This window comes from Terrapene carolina, unplaced genomic scaffold (genome assembly GCF_002925995.2).
Source record: "Terrapene carolina triunguis isolate 2854851 unplaced genomic scaffold, T_m_triunguis-2.0 Scaffold85, whole genome shotgun sequence".
Classification (NCBI taxonomy): domain Eukaryota; kingdom Metazoa; phylum Chordata; order Testudines; family Emydidae; genus Terrapene; species Terrapene triunguis.
In genome coordinates, this window is record NW_020664436.1 from 19,743,143 (window position 1) to 19,758,713 (window position 15,571).

At 43.4% G+C, this 15,571-nt stretch overlaps 1 protein-coding gene across 1 annotated transcript in view; it reads right to left on the reverse strand.

Annotated features, from left to right (window-relative positions):
- The window catches only part of MTR (5-methyltetrahydrofolate-homocysteine methyltransferase), an 86,241-nt gene extending 71,244 nt beyond the window's left edge, over positions 1 to 14,997 (reverse strand). Inside the window, exons 1-8 of the mRNA XM_026649663.2 lie at positions 14,913 to 14,997; positions 10,278 to 10,492; positions 7,480 to 7,569; positions 5,764 to 5,833; positions 4,727 to 4,819; positions 4,513 to 4,619; positions 3,912 to 3,971; positions 3,018 to 3,112 (exon numbers count right to left, since the gene is read on the reverse strand). Coding sequence (XP_026505448.1) covers positions 3,018 to 3,112; positions 3,912 to 3,971; positions 4,513 to 4,619; positions 4,727 to 4,819; positions 5,764 to 5,833; positions 7,480 to 7,569; positions 10,278 to 10,492; positions 14,913 to 14,949 — 767 coding nt within the window. The 5' untranslated portion in view covers positions 14,950 to 14,997. The remainder of the gene's footprint in view (positions 1 to 3,017; positions 3,113 to 3,911; positions 3,972 to 4,512; positions 4,620 to 4,726; positions 4,820 to 5,763; positions 5,834 to 7,479; positions 7,570 to 10,277; positions 10,493 to 14,912) is intronic.
- Between the last annotated feature and the right edge of the window lie 574 nt (positions 14,998 to 15,571).

Below are 15,571 nucleotides of genomic sequence, written 5' to 3' on the forward strand. Positions count from 1 at the left end.
AGGTTATACACAGATAAGTCACTTATATGGACCCCCAGACACACATCATGCACTATGGCGCAGGGAATGTGTCATTACAAAGATGGGAAGACCATTTATTTTCATGATATAAGAAAGGGCTCAACGTCAGGATTGCTGAAGCGAAGTAAAGATAAGGATAGTTAATGAGGCCATCCATGCCAAATGTAGATAAATGCAATTGACTCTACACTCTTATGTCATGTTTGATTTATAAACTGGCAGCTCACTTTTTTTTTTCCAGGTTGTCTCTTCATCGTAGCCAGCTGCATTTCCCTCTGCCTTATCTCAGCTCCATCTGTCTCTCTCAACACAGGCTCATCTGTCGTTCTCTCTTTGCCTCACCTCAATGGCAAGATATTTTAAAGGCAACTAGTGTAATCAATGAATGAAAATATTTTGACACTCTCACTGGATATACCATGTATCGGGTACCAAAACCATTTCTCCAGACCTTCTGAGGGATTTACTCTCACAGCAGGAGCTGACATGAGGCTGGCACCATGTAATTTTTTGATTTTGAAAGTACGCCTATCGGAAACCTGGAGCATGCTTACCCAATTAAAAGGCAAAATATTGTACTTCCTGACCAATAGCACCCGCAAATCAGCTCAGCCCCCTCCCCCACCTCAGGCAAAAGTCTGAGAAATTAAATGACCCTTTCACCATGGCCCAAAGCCAACAACCTTAGGCCAGAAGTTGGTGAAATTATTGTGGTTAGTATAATAAGCAGCAGTTACAGCGCACCATTATCGTGGCCATCCCTTCTCTTCCCCCATTTGTTTGTTGTAGCCACCTGTTGTCTCTTGTCATAGTCTATGGTTGTAAAGCTCTTTGGGGCAGGAACTCTCTGCGTGCAAAGCAGTTAGCTCATGAGAGCCTTGCTTCCCTGAAACTGGCTTCTAAATGTGACCACAATACATATAAACAACAACAGGGCTCTGTCAGACCAAGGGAGGAAGCTAATCCCACATGTGAGAGCTGTTCACAAAGAATGCCCTGCCACCGATGCTGGTAGCGCACAGAGCGAGAGTGTATGTAAGATACTTAATCAGGACCCAAACCAAAACAGTGATTTAAACTTCAAACTCATTACCCCAAATCGTACTCAGGAGCAAACAAAGCATGTGCAGACGTCCAAGAACAGGTATAATGTGCTCACTACAGGGAGCACAACTAGACAGACAGCCAGGCTCATTTACACCACTTTGGTAGCGTAAAGGGACCTTAAACTGGGGTTAAATGTAACTCACTCTCATTTTAATGCTTTGTTTGCCATGGCAGTGTAAAGTGGCAATAGCGTAAATCGGAATCAGACCCAGAGTATTGTATTAAATGACACTAGAGTCATGAGCACCTTGTCTGAGGCTGAGATCTGTGCCAAGCATAGATCTCTAGGCTGTGATAGTGAGCGAATCAAGTAGCACCCTGTTCCAAGCGACTCCATATGTTACTTCTGCAGCACAGTCTGGTCTGGGAAAGTGGAACCTCGGGGGGGATGGGGGGGAGAACATGTCAGAAAAGCTGGGTTCATTGTATGTTAGTGCAGTCTCACACTTCTGCATCACGGGGATAACAGACTACTGTTTTTAACTGGGATTTTGTTGTAAAAACAGAGAATGATTTGTCACAACATACGCTGAGTACATGTCTAATAGCAAATGAAAATATTTAAAATTGCAGGAAAATTTTGCTAACTATAGGGAAATACTTGTGTGTAAATCTTTAGGTAACTAGAGAAACAGGGAGAAAAGAATACAGAAAAACACAAGGATCGGGGGGAAGAGGGGAAGCATGGTTACATGCAGGGCTCTGTCTTACGCAGCTGCCAAATTTTACACAATATAAGCTTTCATTTAAAAAAATTTCTAGCATGTATGTTTGCATGGAGAAGAATATATTTTTATTAAATAATCACCTAGAAGTGTCAAGTATTTTTCAGAACAAATACACGTTTTTGAGAAAAAAAATTAATGAACATTTGGAATTTTGTAAAAAATCAGGGAAAATGATGCTGCAATGACATCTCATGACATAGCCCTATGGTCTGACACTGGAATCTTTTTTCTTTTCTTGTTTCCCCCCTTTTTTGTAATTATTATTTGTTTCCTCCACCAAATCTATCTAGGCCCAGTCTACTCCAGATGGGGGGAGGGATAGCTCAGTGGTTTGAGCATTGGCTTGCTAAACCCAGGGTTGTGAGTTCAATCCTTGAGGGGGCCACTTAGGGATCCGGGGCAAAATCAGTACTTGGTCTTGCTAGTGAAGGCAGGGGGCTGGACTCAATGACCTTTCAAGGTCCCTTCCAGTTCTAGGAGATGGGATATCTCCATTAATTTATTTATTAACTGTTTGCAAAGTAAATCTGAAAGTCTAAGCTTCAGATCCAAGCACAGCTTCTGAAATTAGTTTTAAAACAGTTTGGTCTTGACTATATCAGCAGAACTCCATTTTCCAATATGGTTCACAGTCCAATGTGGATCAAGCCTCAGTTCACACATCATATGGGGCAAGGAAGGTAGAGAAGTGACTCTCTTCAGAGAGAGAATGGAAAAGCAGCTTCATCTCTCTATACGAGAAAGCCATTATTTCACCTCCTGCCTGCTTTTGAAGACTGATATCATGGGACTCACTTAGGTCCTGGCTACATTGGGTTCAGAACCACACCACTAGCATTTGAATATTACTGTGCTCGTGGCCAGTTGTTAATTGCAGGGTTCTAGCACCATTTACCTTACCAGCATGGACAGGAACCTTATTAAGTTGCATAACAGTAATAAGGACTCATAAAAGAGGGGTATGCTACACCATGGTTCTCAGGAAAAATAATTCCTGGTCACACCGGACAGGGAAACCACACTACAATATGCTAGCGACATACATGGTTAAATATGGTTGCAGATAGCATGGTTAAGAATCTACTGTTGACAGGGCCTTACAAAACTTAGCATTACCTTCTGGTCTTAGAATAATGGACACAAGAAAGCACATTCTCTTACCAAAGTGGATCACTGTGGGATACACTAATGACAAATGCCTCTCCTGTCTGGCCAGAGAGAGTGCGTCCACTCTTATCTACAATGGTTCCAGAAACCTAAAATACAAAGGGGACGGGGGGAGGGCGGGAGAGAAGAACATATGTTATTAATACTGCCCTCTCAAAAGCCAAAACAAGATGAAGAGTGTTTGGTTCAAAGTGATGACAGGCATCCCAAGCAGGAAATCAAAAAAATTTTTCTGTGCAACCTCCCCAAGTCTTCTAGCAAGTAGAAAGATAAACTTCTGACCCAAGTGCTTCAGAGGGTCACTGTGCTAACCTTTATTTTCAATAAATAAATAAAATATCTCTTGGGAGATACAGTTTGTTGGCTGATGTTAACAGCTAAGGATCCTAACTGTGACCACAGCCCTCCTCCTTCCCTCACCATCAATAACTTCTACATTCGTTATTATTTAAGACCAATCCTGCACTGTGCAATGCACAAGCAGATCGTTGGGCCCACATGAAATCTTCCCTTAAGTCACAACACACAGCAGAATTGGGGGCCTTAGATTGTAAGCTTTCTGGGGAAGGTACCTGACTTTCTTTTAAAAAATTCATCTGTGAAGGGCCATGAGAAAGTATGAAGCTTTACAAATAATAATGCTTTAACCTCAAATTCTCTTATAAGATTCGGAGAGTAATGTTTTCCCACTGTCCTAAGGATCTCAAGATAAAAAAGGCAATTCTAGAAAACATACTGACTTTTGGCATGTTATACTGTGTGTGTTTTGTTTTTAAAAAATGGACTCATGCCATCACCAGCTGAGCTGCCACCTCAGTTTTGTTAGGGAACCACACGTACAAACATCAGATCATTTTAGTTAAAGTTAGTAAAATGTTTTGTGCTTACAAATATTGGTCTGGGATCATACTCTTCCTCAAACAGTTTCTTGAGAGCAAATAGGGCTGCCTGTTTAATGATAAAGGTTACAACAAGTTAATGAAGCTTGAATAGCCTTTTACACAAAACTTACCATACAATATTGCTAGAGATTCTGGTAGAATTTACTACATTCAAGGGCATTCCTTCACCGCCAGAAACCTCTAGGTTTTCAAACATATTATGGTGGTATCACAGCAGCTAGGCAGCCTGAAGCCCTTTTAGACCCAAAAATCACATCAATACACTTGCTAAGATTTGTACACAGTTACTCATCATTCACATCTACAGCATGTAGGATAACCAAGCTTTTAAAGTCTGTGTGTTACATACATCTACTATATACATCCAGAGTGTGAATGTAATGTGTTTTATACAGTTACACATATTTTCAATGCATAACTCCTACATATGAATCCATTTAGTCCACAATAGTTTCCACAGAATTTCAACATAAGATGGGTCAGTAATATATAGGGAAAATTCCTGTCTTAGCCCCCAAAGCAGAATTTTTTATTTAGGCATTTAATAAAAGGTTCAAACCACTTCCAAGTTTTCCCAAAAGTCTCACCTTGGCATTGGCTGTATCAAATATGGTTTCTACTAACAAGATATCAACCCCTCCATCTAAGAGTCCTCTGGCTTGTTCTTGGTATGCTTCAACCAGCTCATCAAAAGCTGTAAATAAGAATTAGTTTAAGTGGTTTGTCTCATATCTTTAGCTAGAGACATCTTCCTGTAATGTATCATGAAATGTAGAATAGAATTAAATTACAAATACTTACTGATGTTCCTATAGTCTGATCTTTCCACTGAGGGAGACACAGAGAGCGTCTTGTTTGTAGGACCCATAGCACCAGCTACAAATCGCCTACTCTCTAGACAAGGAAAGAAATGTCACTCATCAACTCTAGCCACCTACAGTCATAATATTGTAACCATCTCTTAAGACATCATGGCAACAATGTAGATTTAACTCAGAACCTCCTGTTCTAAAAGCACAAGTCCCTACCACTTAGGGTAGAGGAGGGCCTAAATGAGCTTTGGATAGTTGAGTAGTTTTGATTCTATCCAATAAGGGTCAGTGGTATTTACAAACAATGCCACTGCAAGCCATCAATTCAGTCCAAGCTTTCTTTTAAGTACTCGGTTCCCTGATCATTTTTAAATGCACAGCACAGTGCCATAAAGAGAAATTCCAGTGCAATATAACAGATATTCTAATCACAACATTTAGTTACGAAGAACAGAGAACCACTAAAAAAAGGATGTTCCTTAATTCTTATATTTAAGAACCAAATCAGGGAGGTATTATCTGGACAATCTAATGACCGGTTTATAAACAGAAAATGCAAATTGGTGTTAGAATGAGAGAGAAAACTTGAAAACTTCTAAACTACATTATCCCTTTATCAAGTGTTCTTGTTAGATAGGTAGGTCTCTACTAAACAGAGATGTAGATGAAGAGGTCATTTTTAGGAATGACTGCCCATTTAGGGCCGATGCTGTGAGCTATTGAGCACCTCCTGGCAGATGCTGGGTGAAATCAGACAGGTGGATTTTAGTGGGAGTTGTGGACTCCCAAGAAGCACTCAGCACCCTGTGAAAGAACCAGAGTAACATTTCGCGTATCTAAATAGCTTATAAGTCACTCATACATTAGGCTTCTCTTGGAAGACAACTTGCAGCATCACTGCTCCCAGTCGCAACCAACTGCACCAACCCAAGTCACAATATTTCAAAGCTTGTAATGAGACAATAGAACATATAGAAGGGAACGCTTGAATACAAAGAGGAAAAACAACAAACCAACAACATTCACCTGTCTGAGCAGTCACATCATCAGCTGCTTTTCTGGCCACCTGTGCCGAGACTTTGTTTAACCGATAAACCTGGAACAATGACAGCCAAATTACTGTGTGCTAACAGACAAGGCTTATTCTGTACATTAAAGGTATGTCTATACTACCCGCAGGATTGGCGGGCAGCGATCAATCCACCGGGGGTCAATTTATTGCATCTAGTCTAGACTCGATAAATCAACCCCCGAGCGCTCTCCCTTTGACTCCTGTACTCCACCGCCACGAAAGGCTCAGGCAGAGTCGACAGGGGAGCGGCAGCAGTCAACTCACCCTAGTGAAGACACCGCGGTGAGTATGTCTAAGTACGTCGACTTCAGCTACGTTATTCATGTAGCTGAAGTTGCGTAACTTAGGGCTGGTCCACACTGGGGCGGGGGATCGATATAGGAAACGCAACTTCAGCTACGAGAATAGCGTAGCTGAAGTCGACGTTTCCTATATCGAACTAAAAATACTTACTTCGGGTCCACGCGGCGCAGGCAGGCTCCCCCGTCGACAGCGCTTCCTCCTCTCGGCGAGCAGGAGTTCCGCAGTCGACGGGGAAGCGCTTCTGGGATCGATCTATCGCGTCCAGATGAGACGCGATAAATCGATCCCAGAAGATCGATTTCTACCCGCCGAATTAGGCGGGTAGTGTGGACCAGCCCCTAGATCGATCCTTCCCCCCGCCCCTCCCAGTGTAGACCATGCCTATGTCTCTTCTATGAAGAAAACTAGCAAAGAAACTCACAAGAGTCACCCTCTTCTATGGCAGCATACAGTGCATTCTAAGTGCTCTATAGGCCAGACGAACACATGAAAGCATTACAGCAAAACAAAACAAAAACCACACTCTGGGTACCCCCAGCATGAAGAATTGCTTTGTTCCATGAAGCTCAGAAAGTAAACTGTAGTGATGCGATTATATGATGGAAACCATTCTACTACATGTCTGTGCCTAAAACTGCTAGTATAAAATTAAACAATGGCAAAGAGATTAATGGCCAGTTCTGTACGGGTACTGAGCACCCTCAATTCCCGCTGAAGTTAGTGGGAGTTGTCACCTTGAAAGAAGGGGCCTTATGAAGGTAAATTTAGCTTATCGGGAACATCAGCTCTGATTTAGATGGCATGTTTCCAGGTATTGTTGTGCCATCTGCTGAGATTAATTTTAAAATGATGTGACCCACATCAACAGGCAACATAAACCTGAGCTTAAGAAAGTTCTAAGCGCTGCAGCAAAACTCTACTGCAAGAAGGACAGACCTCTGTGCCAAAGAATAAAATATACATACAACGTTAAGGGACAAAACACATTTCCATTTTGGCACCATCTTGTGAAACTGGAAGCACTGAAGCAGAATGTTCTTGTTCACAGAATGTGACTCTTCTGCGAATACTCAAACGATGAAGCCCAATACAAATTATTACTGACTGTGCCTTCCTCGACAACTGTCCTATGACAAATATAATTTTCATCCTAATATTACCGTAACAATGGAAATGTGTTACAAGTAAATGAGATATTTCTTTGCTGAGCACCAGAGACCCAAACAATCTCACCTGTGTGCCCAGAGACAGTGTGCAGTTAGCAATAAACATGAGTCTTATGGACTCTGGAGACTAGGTTAATATTGGCTGCTGGGACAACAAATCTTGATTAATGTGTTAACATGTAAGTGGCTTAAAATTCTTACCAGATGCTCAAGGTCATAGTCAGCTTGTGCAACTCTGGTGCTACTGAAAGTGTTTGTTTCAATGATATCAGCCCCAGAAAGCAAATATTCCTGCAACAATAAAAAAACTGAGAACTAATGATTTCAGATCAGGGGATGGAAAAGAAGGGAGTCAGAGGATTCTAACATTTTGTGATTTTCAGCTGAACAAGACAAAGGAGAACTGCCTCCCAATTCACAGAAGACCAAATCCTGCAGTTCTTACTCCTGTTGTTTTGAACTAGTGTTTAACACATTTGAGGTTACTCAGAGTTTTAGCGTTTAAGGTTATATTTATAAATAGTTTATAAAGGGTTAAAAACTATCAAGGTTCCAATTCAAGATGGTACTTTAGGCCCAAGCTTAACTTTAAGCATGTAAGTAATCTCACTGATATGCTTAAAGTTAGACAACCTTCAAGAATCAAGGCCTAATAGATGTTATAAACACTTAACAGGCATGAGTAGCGTATGTTATACATGGTTACAATCAACCTACTGAAGCATTTATTAAAATGGAATTAACAGATGTTATTAATTCTTTAAAAACTATGTATAAATGTACCCTTAATAAAGCATGGACGTGTTTGTAGGCTGGGGTTGAAATTCTGGCCCCAATGAAGTTAATGGGAACTTGGCCATTGACTTTAATAGGGGCAGGATTTCACCCAAGATTTTCAAACAGAGATGTGATTGATGGTGAGAGGGGTCATTGTCAGGGGCAGGTATAGAATGTTAGCCGGACTTGCCGAGGGATGCCATGTGGAATGAGAAAAGAAGGTGGCGAGATGGAGGACTGGAAAAGGAAAGCTGAATGATATGGAGGCAGCTGCACAGTATGGGAGCACAGAGTGGCTAAGTAAGGAGCACTGGAAGGGATTAGTAGTAGGTTGTGTTAGGAGAATTGTATTTATGGGGGATTGTGTTTAACTATTAAGTAACTGTGTGAGCTTGTTTCTGTAACCCTCATGTGCTTGTCTTCCTATTTCCCCACCTAATATTGTAGCTCACGCTTACTGTGTCATGTATACTGTTACAAAGAAAGCTCTTTGGGGCAGGGACCTCGTCTTCCTGTTTGGAAAACATCTTGCGCTACTGAAAAAACTAACAAAAACAACTCTTCAGTTAGAAATATAGATGTGCAAACCTGCAGACACAAAAACTAGGTTACTGTCAGTCGCACTCGGCACTTACGATGATTTTAAGTATTTACACATACAATTTTTGAAATGTTTCTTTCCCTGTTTTTCTGCAACTGACTGAAACAACCAACAGGGGAAAGTGACTAAGTGTCAACGGGAAAAGAGAAAACCTGACTTTTTACAAAACACTGCCAAAACTGTTCACAATATAAAACTATAAAATGAATGAATTTGTTTTCTCTAACCTTTTTCATTTGCTGCAATTTTAAGTATAATTTGTAACAGGGAAAAATGTAAGCAGCAGTGTGATTTGATAGTGTCCCTTTAATGACACACACTATAAAGCAGTGGGTGGGAGGGGGGAAATCAGCTGTATGTTAGGCCTTTTAGCGAAATGCAAATTGGCAATCACTGTAATTCTTTTCCAACACCCAATGAAGCATAACAAGCTTTCACCTATTAGGTCTGATCAGAAAGGTTTGGAAATGAAAAAGGATTCCTAAGGGGGAAAAAAAATATTACTCTTTAATATAAGTACAACAAATGTCATTAGGGTTCACTATTGTGTGGATTTTCTTAAAGGTGCATGAGAAGATGAACACTTCGAATGCTAAAGGAAAACTACATGATGATTTTTATATTTGGGTCATAAAAGTACTGATGTGATTACACTATTGAGTATTTGGGATTTTTCTAAATGAAGAAACAAATGGATTTAATAGTAATTAAGGCAAATAAAATTTTAATCAAACTGATGGCGGAATAGGAACATATCTAATGTTAAAGACAATATTAATTTTAAAATTAACTAGCAGAAAACGGATACTCCTCTTCTCTACTCCCTATTCTGGACACATGTGTGCACTCACACACAGAGCTAATAAAGGTTTCAGAGTAGCAGCCGTGTTAGTCTGTATCCGCAAAAAGAACAGGAGTACTTGTGGCACCTTAGAGACTAACAAATTTATTAGAGCATAAGCTTTCGTGGGCTACAACCCACTTCTTCGGATGCATATGCATATGGGTTGTAGCCCACGAAAGCTTATGCTCTAATAAATTTGTTAGTTTCTAAGGTGCCACAAGTACTCCTGTTCTTAGAGTTAATAAAGACTGTGCAGATCCAAAGGGCACACTGATATTTATGATATCATTTACACACTTGAGTTTCACTTTCACCTTCTTCAAAATCATTCATTAAATGACAACAATTTTGAACCTTCAAGCTCTTATCATTTTATCAGGCATAGAACATTACTGAATACAATATATTAGTAGGTAATAATGCACTTGAACTGGGAAATCCACTCTGACTTTTGAAAATAGACTACGAACCATCTCTCGATGACATGGGATGGATCATGCAATAATTGCCCTGTTCTGTTCATTCCCTCTGAAGCATCTGGCATTAACCACTGTCAGAAGACAGGATACTGGGTTAGATGGACCATTGGTCTGACCCAGTATGGCTGTTCTTATGTTCTTAAAATATTTTAAAAGATTAAGTAGAAAAGGAGGGAAATTCAGAAATAAAAAAAACCTCTATTAACAGTTAAGGTTGCACATAGAAATCATTCAGAAGAGTCAGATTTTTTTTTTTTTTTTTTTAAATCAGTACACTCAGAAGTCAGGTGATACATACCTTGTGAATTTTGTAGATTAGATCAGGCTGAGTTATACTCAAAAGGTCATTGTTGCCTTTCAGATATTTTGAATGATCCTTAAATTCTTGCCCTCGGAAGTCCTCTTCTGATAGCGCATGCTGCTGGATCATGGTCCCCATGCCTCCATCCAAAACCATAATCCGCTCCCGCAAAATAGATTCAATTTCATCTTTCAAGCTCTTCTTGGTATTCACTATAAAAAAATTACAATTAAAACAAAAGTACCATATATACTCGATCATAAGCTGGTTCATTTATAAGCCAACCCCCCCAAGATGGATAAGTAAAATGGAAAATTTTTATAACCCGTTCATAAGCCAACACTATAATTCAGGGATCAGCAAACTTTGGCTCCCGGGCCGCTGGTGGGCCGAGATGGTTTGTTTACCTCGAGCGTCTGCAGGCACGGAGGTAAACCTAAGTAAACGAAGTGTCCCGGCACGCCAGCTGCTTACCCTGACGAGCCGGGACAGCAACTGGTGGGGAAATTTTTTTTTTGGGGGAGCTGGGGGTCAGGGGAGTAACCCCTGTGACCACCCCCCACATGATCCCACCCCTAGCCTGGGACCCCCACACTCTCCCCATCCCATCCCTTCCCACCTTATCTGGGGAGGATGTCTCTGACCTGGCTGGAGTTGCTCCGGCCGGCTGGCCAGCGCGGCCGCAGCCTGCTCCGGTGGGCCAGACCGGGCGGCGCGGTTGCAGCATGTTCCAGCGGGCTGGGCCGGGCCGGGCAGCATGGCCGCAGCATGCACCAGCGCCCTCTAGCCCCCGGGGCCTCTTCCCTTCTGTCTCTGCTGGCTGTGCTACCTCTCCTTGTTCTCTCTGTTGGGGGGAGGGGCTGTGTCCCACCTCTCCCTCTTTATACCCATTCATAAGCCGACCCCCATCTCTGGTGCTTCCCTTTTTTGCTAAAAAAATTTGGCTTATGAACAAGTATATACGGTAAGCAACTTTGAAATTCCTCTCCCCCCCCCGCCCAAAATACATAATTTTAAAGTATAAGTACTTTGAATTTTCAAAGTTAATTTCAAACAAGGGTTATTTGTTTTATTATAAAATAGTGGTCAGTTATGGTACTGCACCTGAAGTTGTGATATTTTAACATGAGCAAATAATATGTTATAGGTCTCTGACCCTGCTTCTGCATCTGTATGAGCAGAACCCTCCTGCAGGAACCCCACTTGAGTCAATGTGGATTCACCTGTATGGAGTCAGCTGCAGAAGCAGGGCCTAAGTATATACCCAAGTATATAAGTAACCACTTCCATAAGCAACTAGGCATATAGATATTGACCTATCCCTTCCACTACATCAGCACTTATTCAATGCAAATTTTGTATTTCTCTTTGTACAAGTTCTCTCAGGGGCCTACTCCTGCAGTCTTTACACAAGCAAGACTCCCACTGAACTAAGTGGGAGTTTCAACTGAGTAAGGACTATAGAGTCAGCTCCATCCTGACAGACTTTACGTCCTTGGGAAAGGTCTGGGCCACACCCACATATCTCATCTTAACGTGATTTTCAGTTATAGATTTATTTGACCTGACCATTACCGTGCTCCAGTGAAAAAGGCTGCCTGCGTCTTTTCAGGGCTAAGTGCAGACCTTTTAAAGTTTCCTTATGCAAACATAACATGCTTTATTTAGCACTGAAGAATTCCTCTACTACCCAAATACAAATATAACACAGTTGTTAGTGATGCTTGGACAATGGACATTCATGGATAAAAGGAAACACAAACAATTTAAGGTTTGATCCAAAGCTCATTGTTGAAGACCACACAAAGATTCACATTTACAGTAACTCCTCACTTAACGTTGTAGTTCTGTTCCTGAAAAATGCGACTTTAAGTGAAACAATGTTAAGCGAATCCAATTTCCCCATAAGAATGAATGTAAATGGTGGGGGTTAGGTTCCAGGGAATTTTTTTTTTTGCCATACAGTACAGTACTATAGTTTGGAGGTGCCCCCGCCTTACCCCACACAGGCACAGCCCACTGGCACTGGAGACAATGAGGCAGGCAAGGAGGCTGGTCTGTGGCGTTCAGGAGGCAGGGGAGGGAGGATGAGCCTGCGCGCCGAGTCCTCGCTCCTCCCCACTCCCTCCTGAACGCCGCAAGCCAGCTGATTGCCGTGGGCAAGAGGAGGAGGAGGAAGGCGCTGATCCGTGGGGTCTGCCAGTGGGCGGCGCTGTGAGGGGTGTAGGGGAGTTGATGGGGGGCAGCCAAATGACGTTATAGCAAAGCATTGCACAACTTTAAATGGAGCATGTTCTGTAATTGAACAGGGACGTAAGATCAAAACAACGTTAAGCGAGAGGACGTTAAGTGGGGAGTGATTGTACTTCAATGCACTTTGGATAAGGACCTTAGGTCCAAAATTTGGGTTTGGTTTATTAAAAAAGAGGGGGGGGGGAGATGGGGGATTCAGAACTTAAAATGAAAAGTCCTGACTTTTAAGTGAATATCAATAATATTTTTTAGAAATCCACGAACACTGCCTTGTGGTGCTAGAAAGCAAACCACAAGCGTTGTGCTAGTGTGAGACAAAAACTAATAAATAGAGCTAGTCAGAAAAACTCTAATGAAATATTTTTTGTCAGGATTTGCTGATTCAGCCAAATCAAATCATTTCACAGAGACAGTTGGTTTCCTGCCAACCTGGTGAGCTGCAGGGGACTCCATGATCTGTGTCTCCAAGGCGTTCACCTCAGAATCAAGGCTTCATAACCTTTTACAGAGAATTTTGATTTGGGGGTGGGGTGGTATTGTAAGTGGGAATGAAACCAGCTTTGGAAATATGGAAATCCTCTACAAAACTGAATTACTTTTCTCCACTCAGAAGTATTTAAACAGTAAGTGGAACTAACCACTCCAGCTCCAATGTCTACACGGAGAAAAATGCAAAAATAAGCCAACAGTAAATAGTGAAGAACTGAGTACATTTTAAAAAATTCTTTCCATTTGAATTACCTAAACATGTTCTCTGTATCACAAAAACTAAAAAACAAAAACAAACAACCTGCTATATTAACAGTCTCTCTAGCCATCTCATCAACTGCAACTGTCGATTTGGACCCTCATCCTGCAATGACCTATGGGAAGGGTCCTTCCATGCCAACTTCAACCAATCTTTGCATATGTCCACACACATGCATCTCACTGCAGTACCAGGCCTTGAAGACTGGTGAATAAAACAATCTGTGCCTTAAAATATTTATCCATTTATTTAATTTATTTATTTAACAGCGCATGCTTTTGTACAGTCAATGAGCAAAAGGCAAGATACTCTATGACAGACCCCTGCAAAAAGCTTCTTTAAACATAAACAGGAAATAACCTTCTTGCTCTTAGCAACTGAGCTGAGAGAGAAAACCAAAACAAGCAGATTATATGGGAATGCTGTGCTATTGGGTGATGTGACTCTACTATACTAGTACTATTTTTATTTCAATCAATACTAGATTCACAAATTCATCAACATGATGAAAAAAATCTTAGTACTTCCAACCCTAAAAGCTCAAATGTCACATTAATCACTCCTCTCCTCCCCACCCCCCAAAAAATGGATGGGTTTAGAATTTATCAGACTTTTTTAAAAAGTGAGGTGTTTCTTCAGTCCCCTTCATGATTTTTGACACTTTAGTGGTAATCTGCCGCCCCCTAGCAATTTTGTATGACCATTGCATCCGAAGAAGTGGGTTGTAGCCCACGAAAGCTTATGCTCTAATAAATTTGTTAGTCTCTAAGGTGCCACAAGTACTCCTGTTCATTTCAGGCTGAAAATTCCACTTTACCTGCATGCAAAATGCATGCACAAAAATACAATACACCCTTGTTATAACGAAGCCCTAGGGATCCAAGCTATTTGTTTGGTATAGCCGCGGGTCTAGGACAGCGAGGTGGCGGGGGGAAGACAGATCCTCCAGCCCCAGAGCCGCGGCGGGGAGACAGGGCACTCTAATCTACACTGTTAATAACCGAAAGACTATCTTTAAATTGGTAATGGGCATTTGAGGTCAAATACAGACTGATCCAAATACTGCGCAATTCCAGTTTCCGCTCACTAGCAGATTAGTTAACCACCAGGGCGACTTGCATCATTTAAAAAGTTTGTTTAACCCGGGGCACGAGACACTGCCAGGTACAGGCAGGCTGATGAGTCAGAGGCAGGTTTCTAAAATTCATGCGCTCGTTAGAAATGTTATGCACGATCATGAGCGGGTGCGAGAATACATGTAACTGTAGGACGGGCCAGCGCGCCCCTGTTTTCGAGGAGACGGAGAATGAGACAGGAGCCTCCCCAGGAAACACAGAGCAGCAAATAGCTAATCTGAGCCCTGGAGCACACGCGGCCCAGGCACGCTCGCTGGGCGGACAGCAGAGGCGCTGCTCTCCGGTTGCAGGAGGATTATTGCAGCAGCAGCAGCTCCCCCCGCCCCCCAGTATCCTGTTAGAGAGCGACACTCAGAGCCCCCGGGGCTCGGCTCCCCGCACAGCCAAGGGCGAGGCAACCCCGAGCCCCACGCGCCGCCGCCCACCCCCCAAGCCCAGGGGACCCGCCACTGCAGCCCCGGCGCCGGGGCACGCAACACTCAACCCCTTAGTTACCCGGCCGCTCGGGGAACTTGTAGCCGGCGGGCGACATGCCGGAGCTGCAGGGCCGCCCGCTCCTGCTCCTCCTCCGGCAGCGGCGGGGCCGGAACAGGGGCAGGGGCAGCGCGCCTCCACCTGCGCCACGCCCCGAGCACGTGACACAGCAGCCGGGCCCGGCGGCTCTCGCGGGGGCGGGGGGAAGCACGTGTGCGGCTGCTGCTGTGCGGCAGGAAGAGCGTCTCTGTGAGGGATGAGCCGGCAGCTGGCGCGGCCTCAGAGCAGCTGGGCCTAGGCAGGGACCCGCCTCTAATAACCAGCGCGTACCGTGAATTCATTCCCCTTGTGCCAGACCCAGCTCCATAGCCCTGCATGCACCCTGCAGTGTTGGGGGCAAGTACAAGAACATAAGCATGGCCATGCTGGGCAGGGCCGGCTCCAGGTACCAGCCCCCCAAGCTTGTGCTTGGGGCGGCACCTGGAGGGGGGCGGCGCGGCGCTCCGGCCGCCGGGGAGAGCGGGGCCACGGCCAGTCTCGCCGCCCTCCCCCCGGCCGCTGGGGGGACTGGGGCTCGCCGCCCTCCTCCCAGGGCTCCGGCTGCCCTCTCCCCCCCCACCACCCCCCCCCGCGGGGGGAGGGGGGGCGGTGGCTTTTTTACCTGAGGCGGCAAAAAAGCC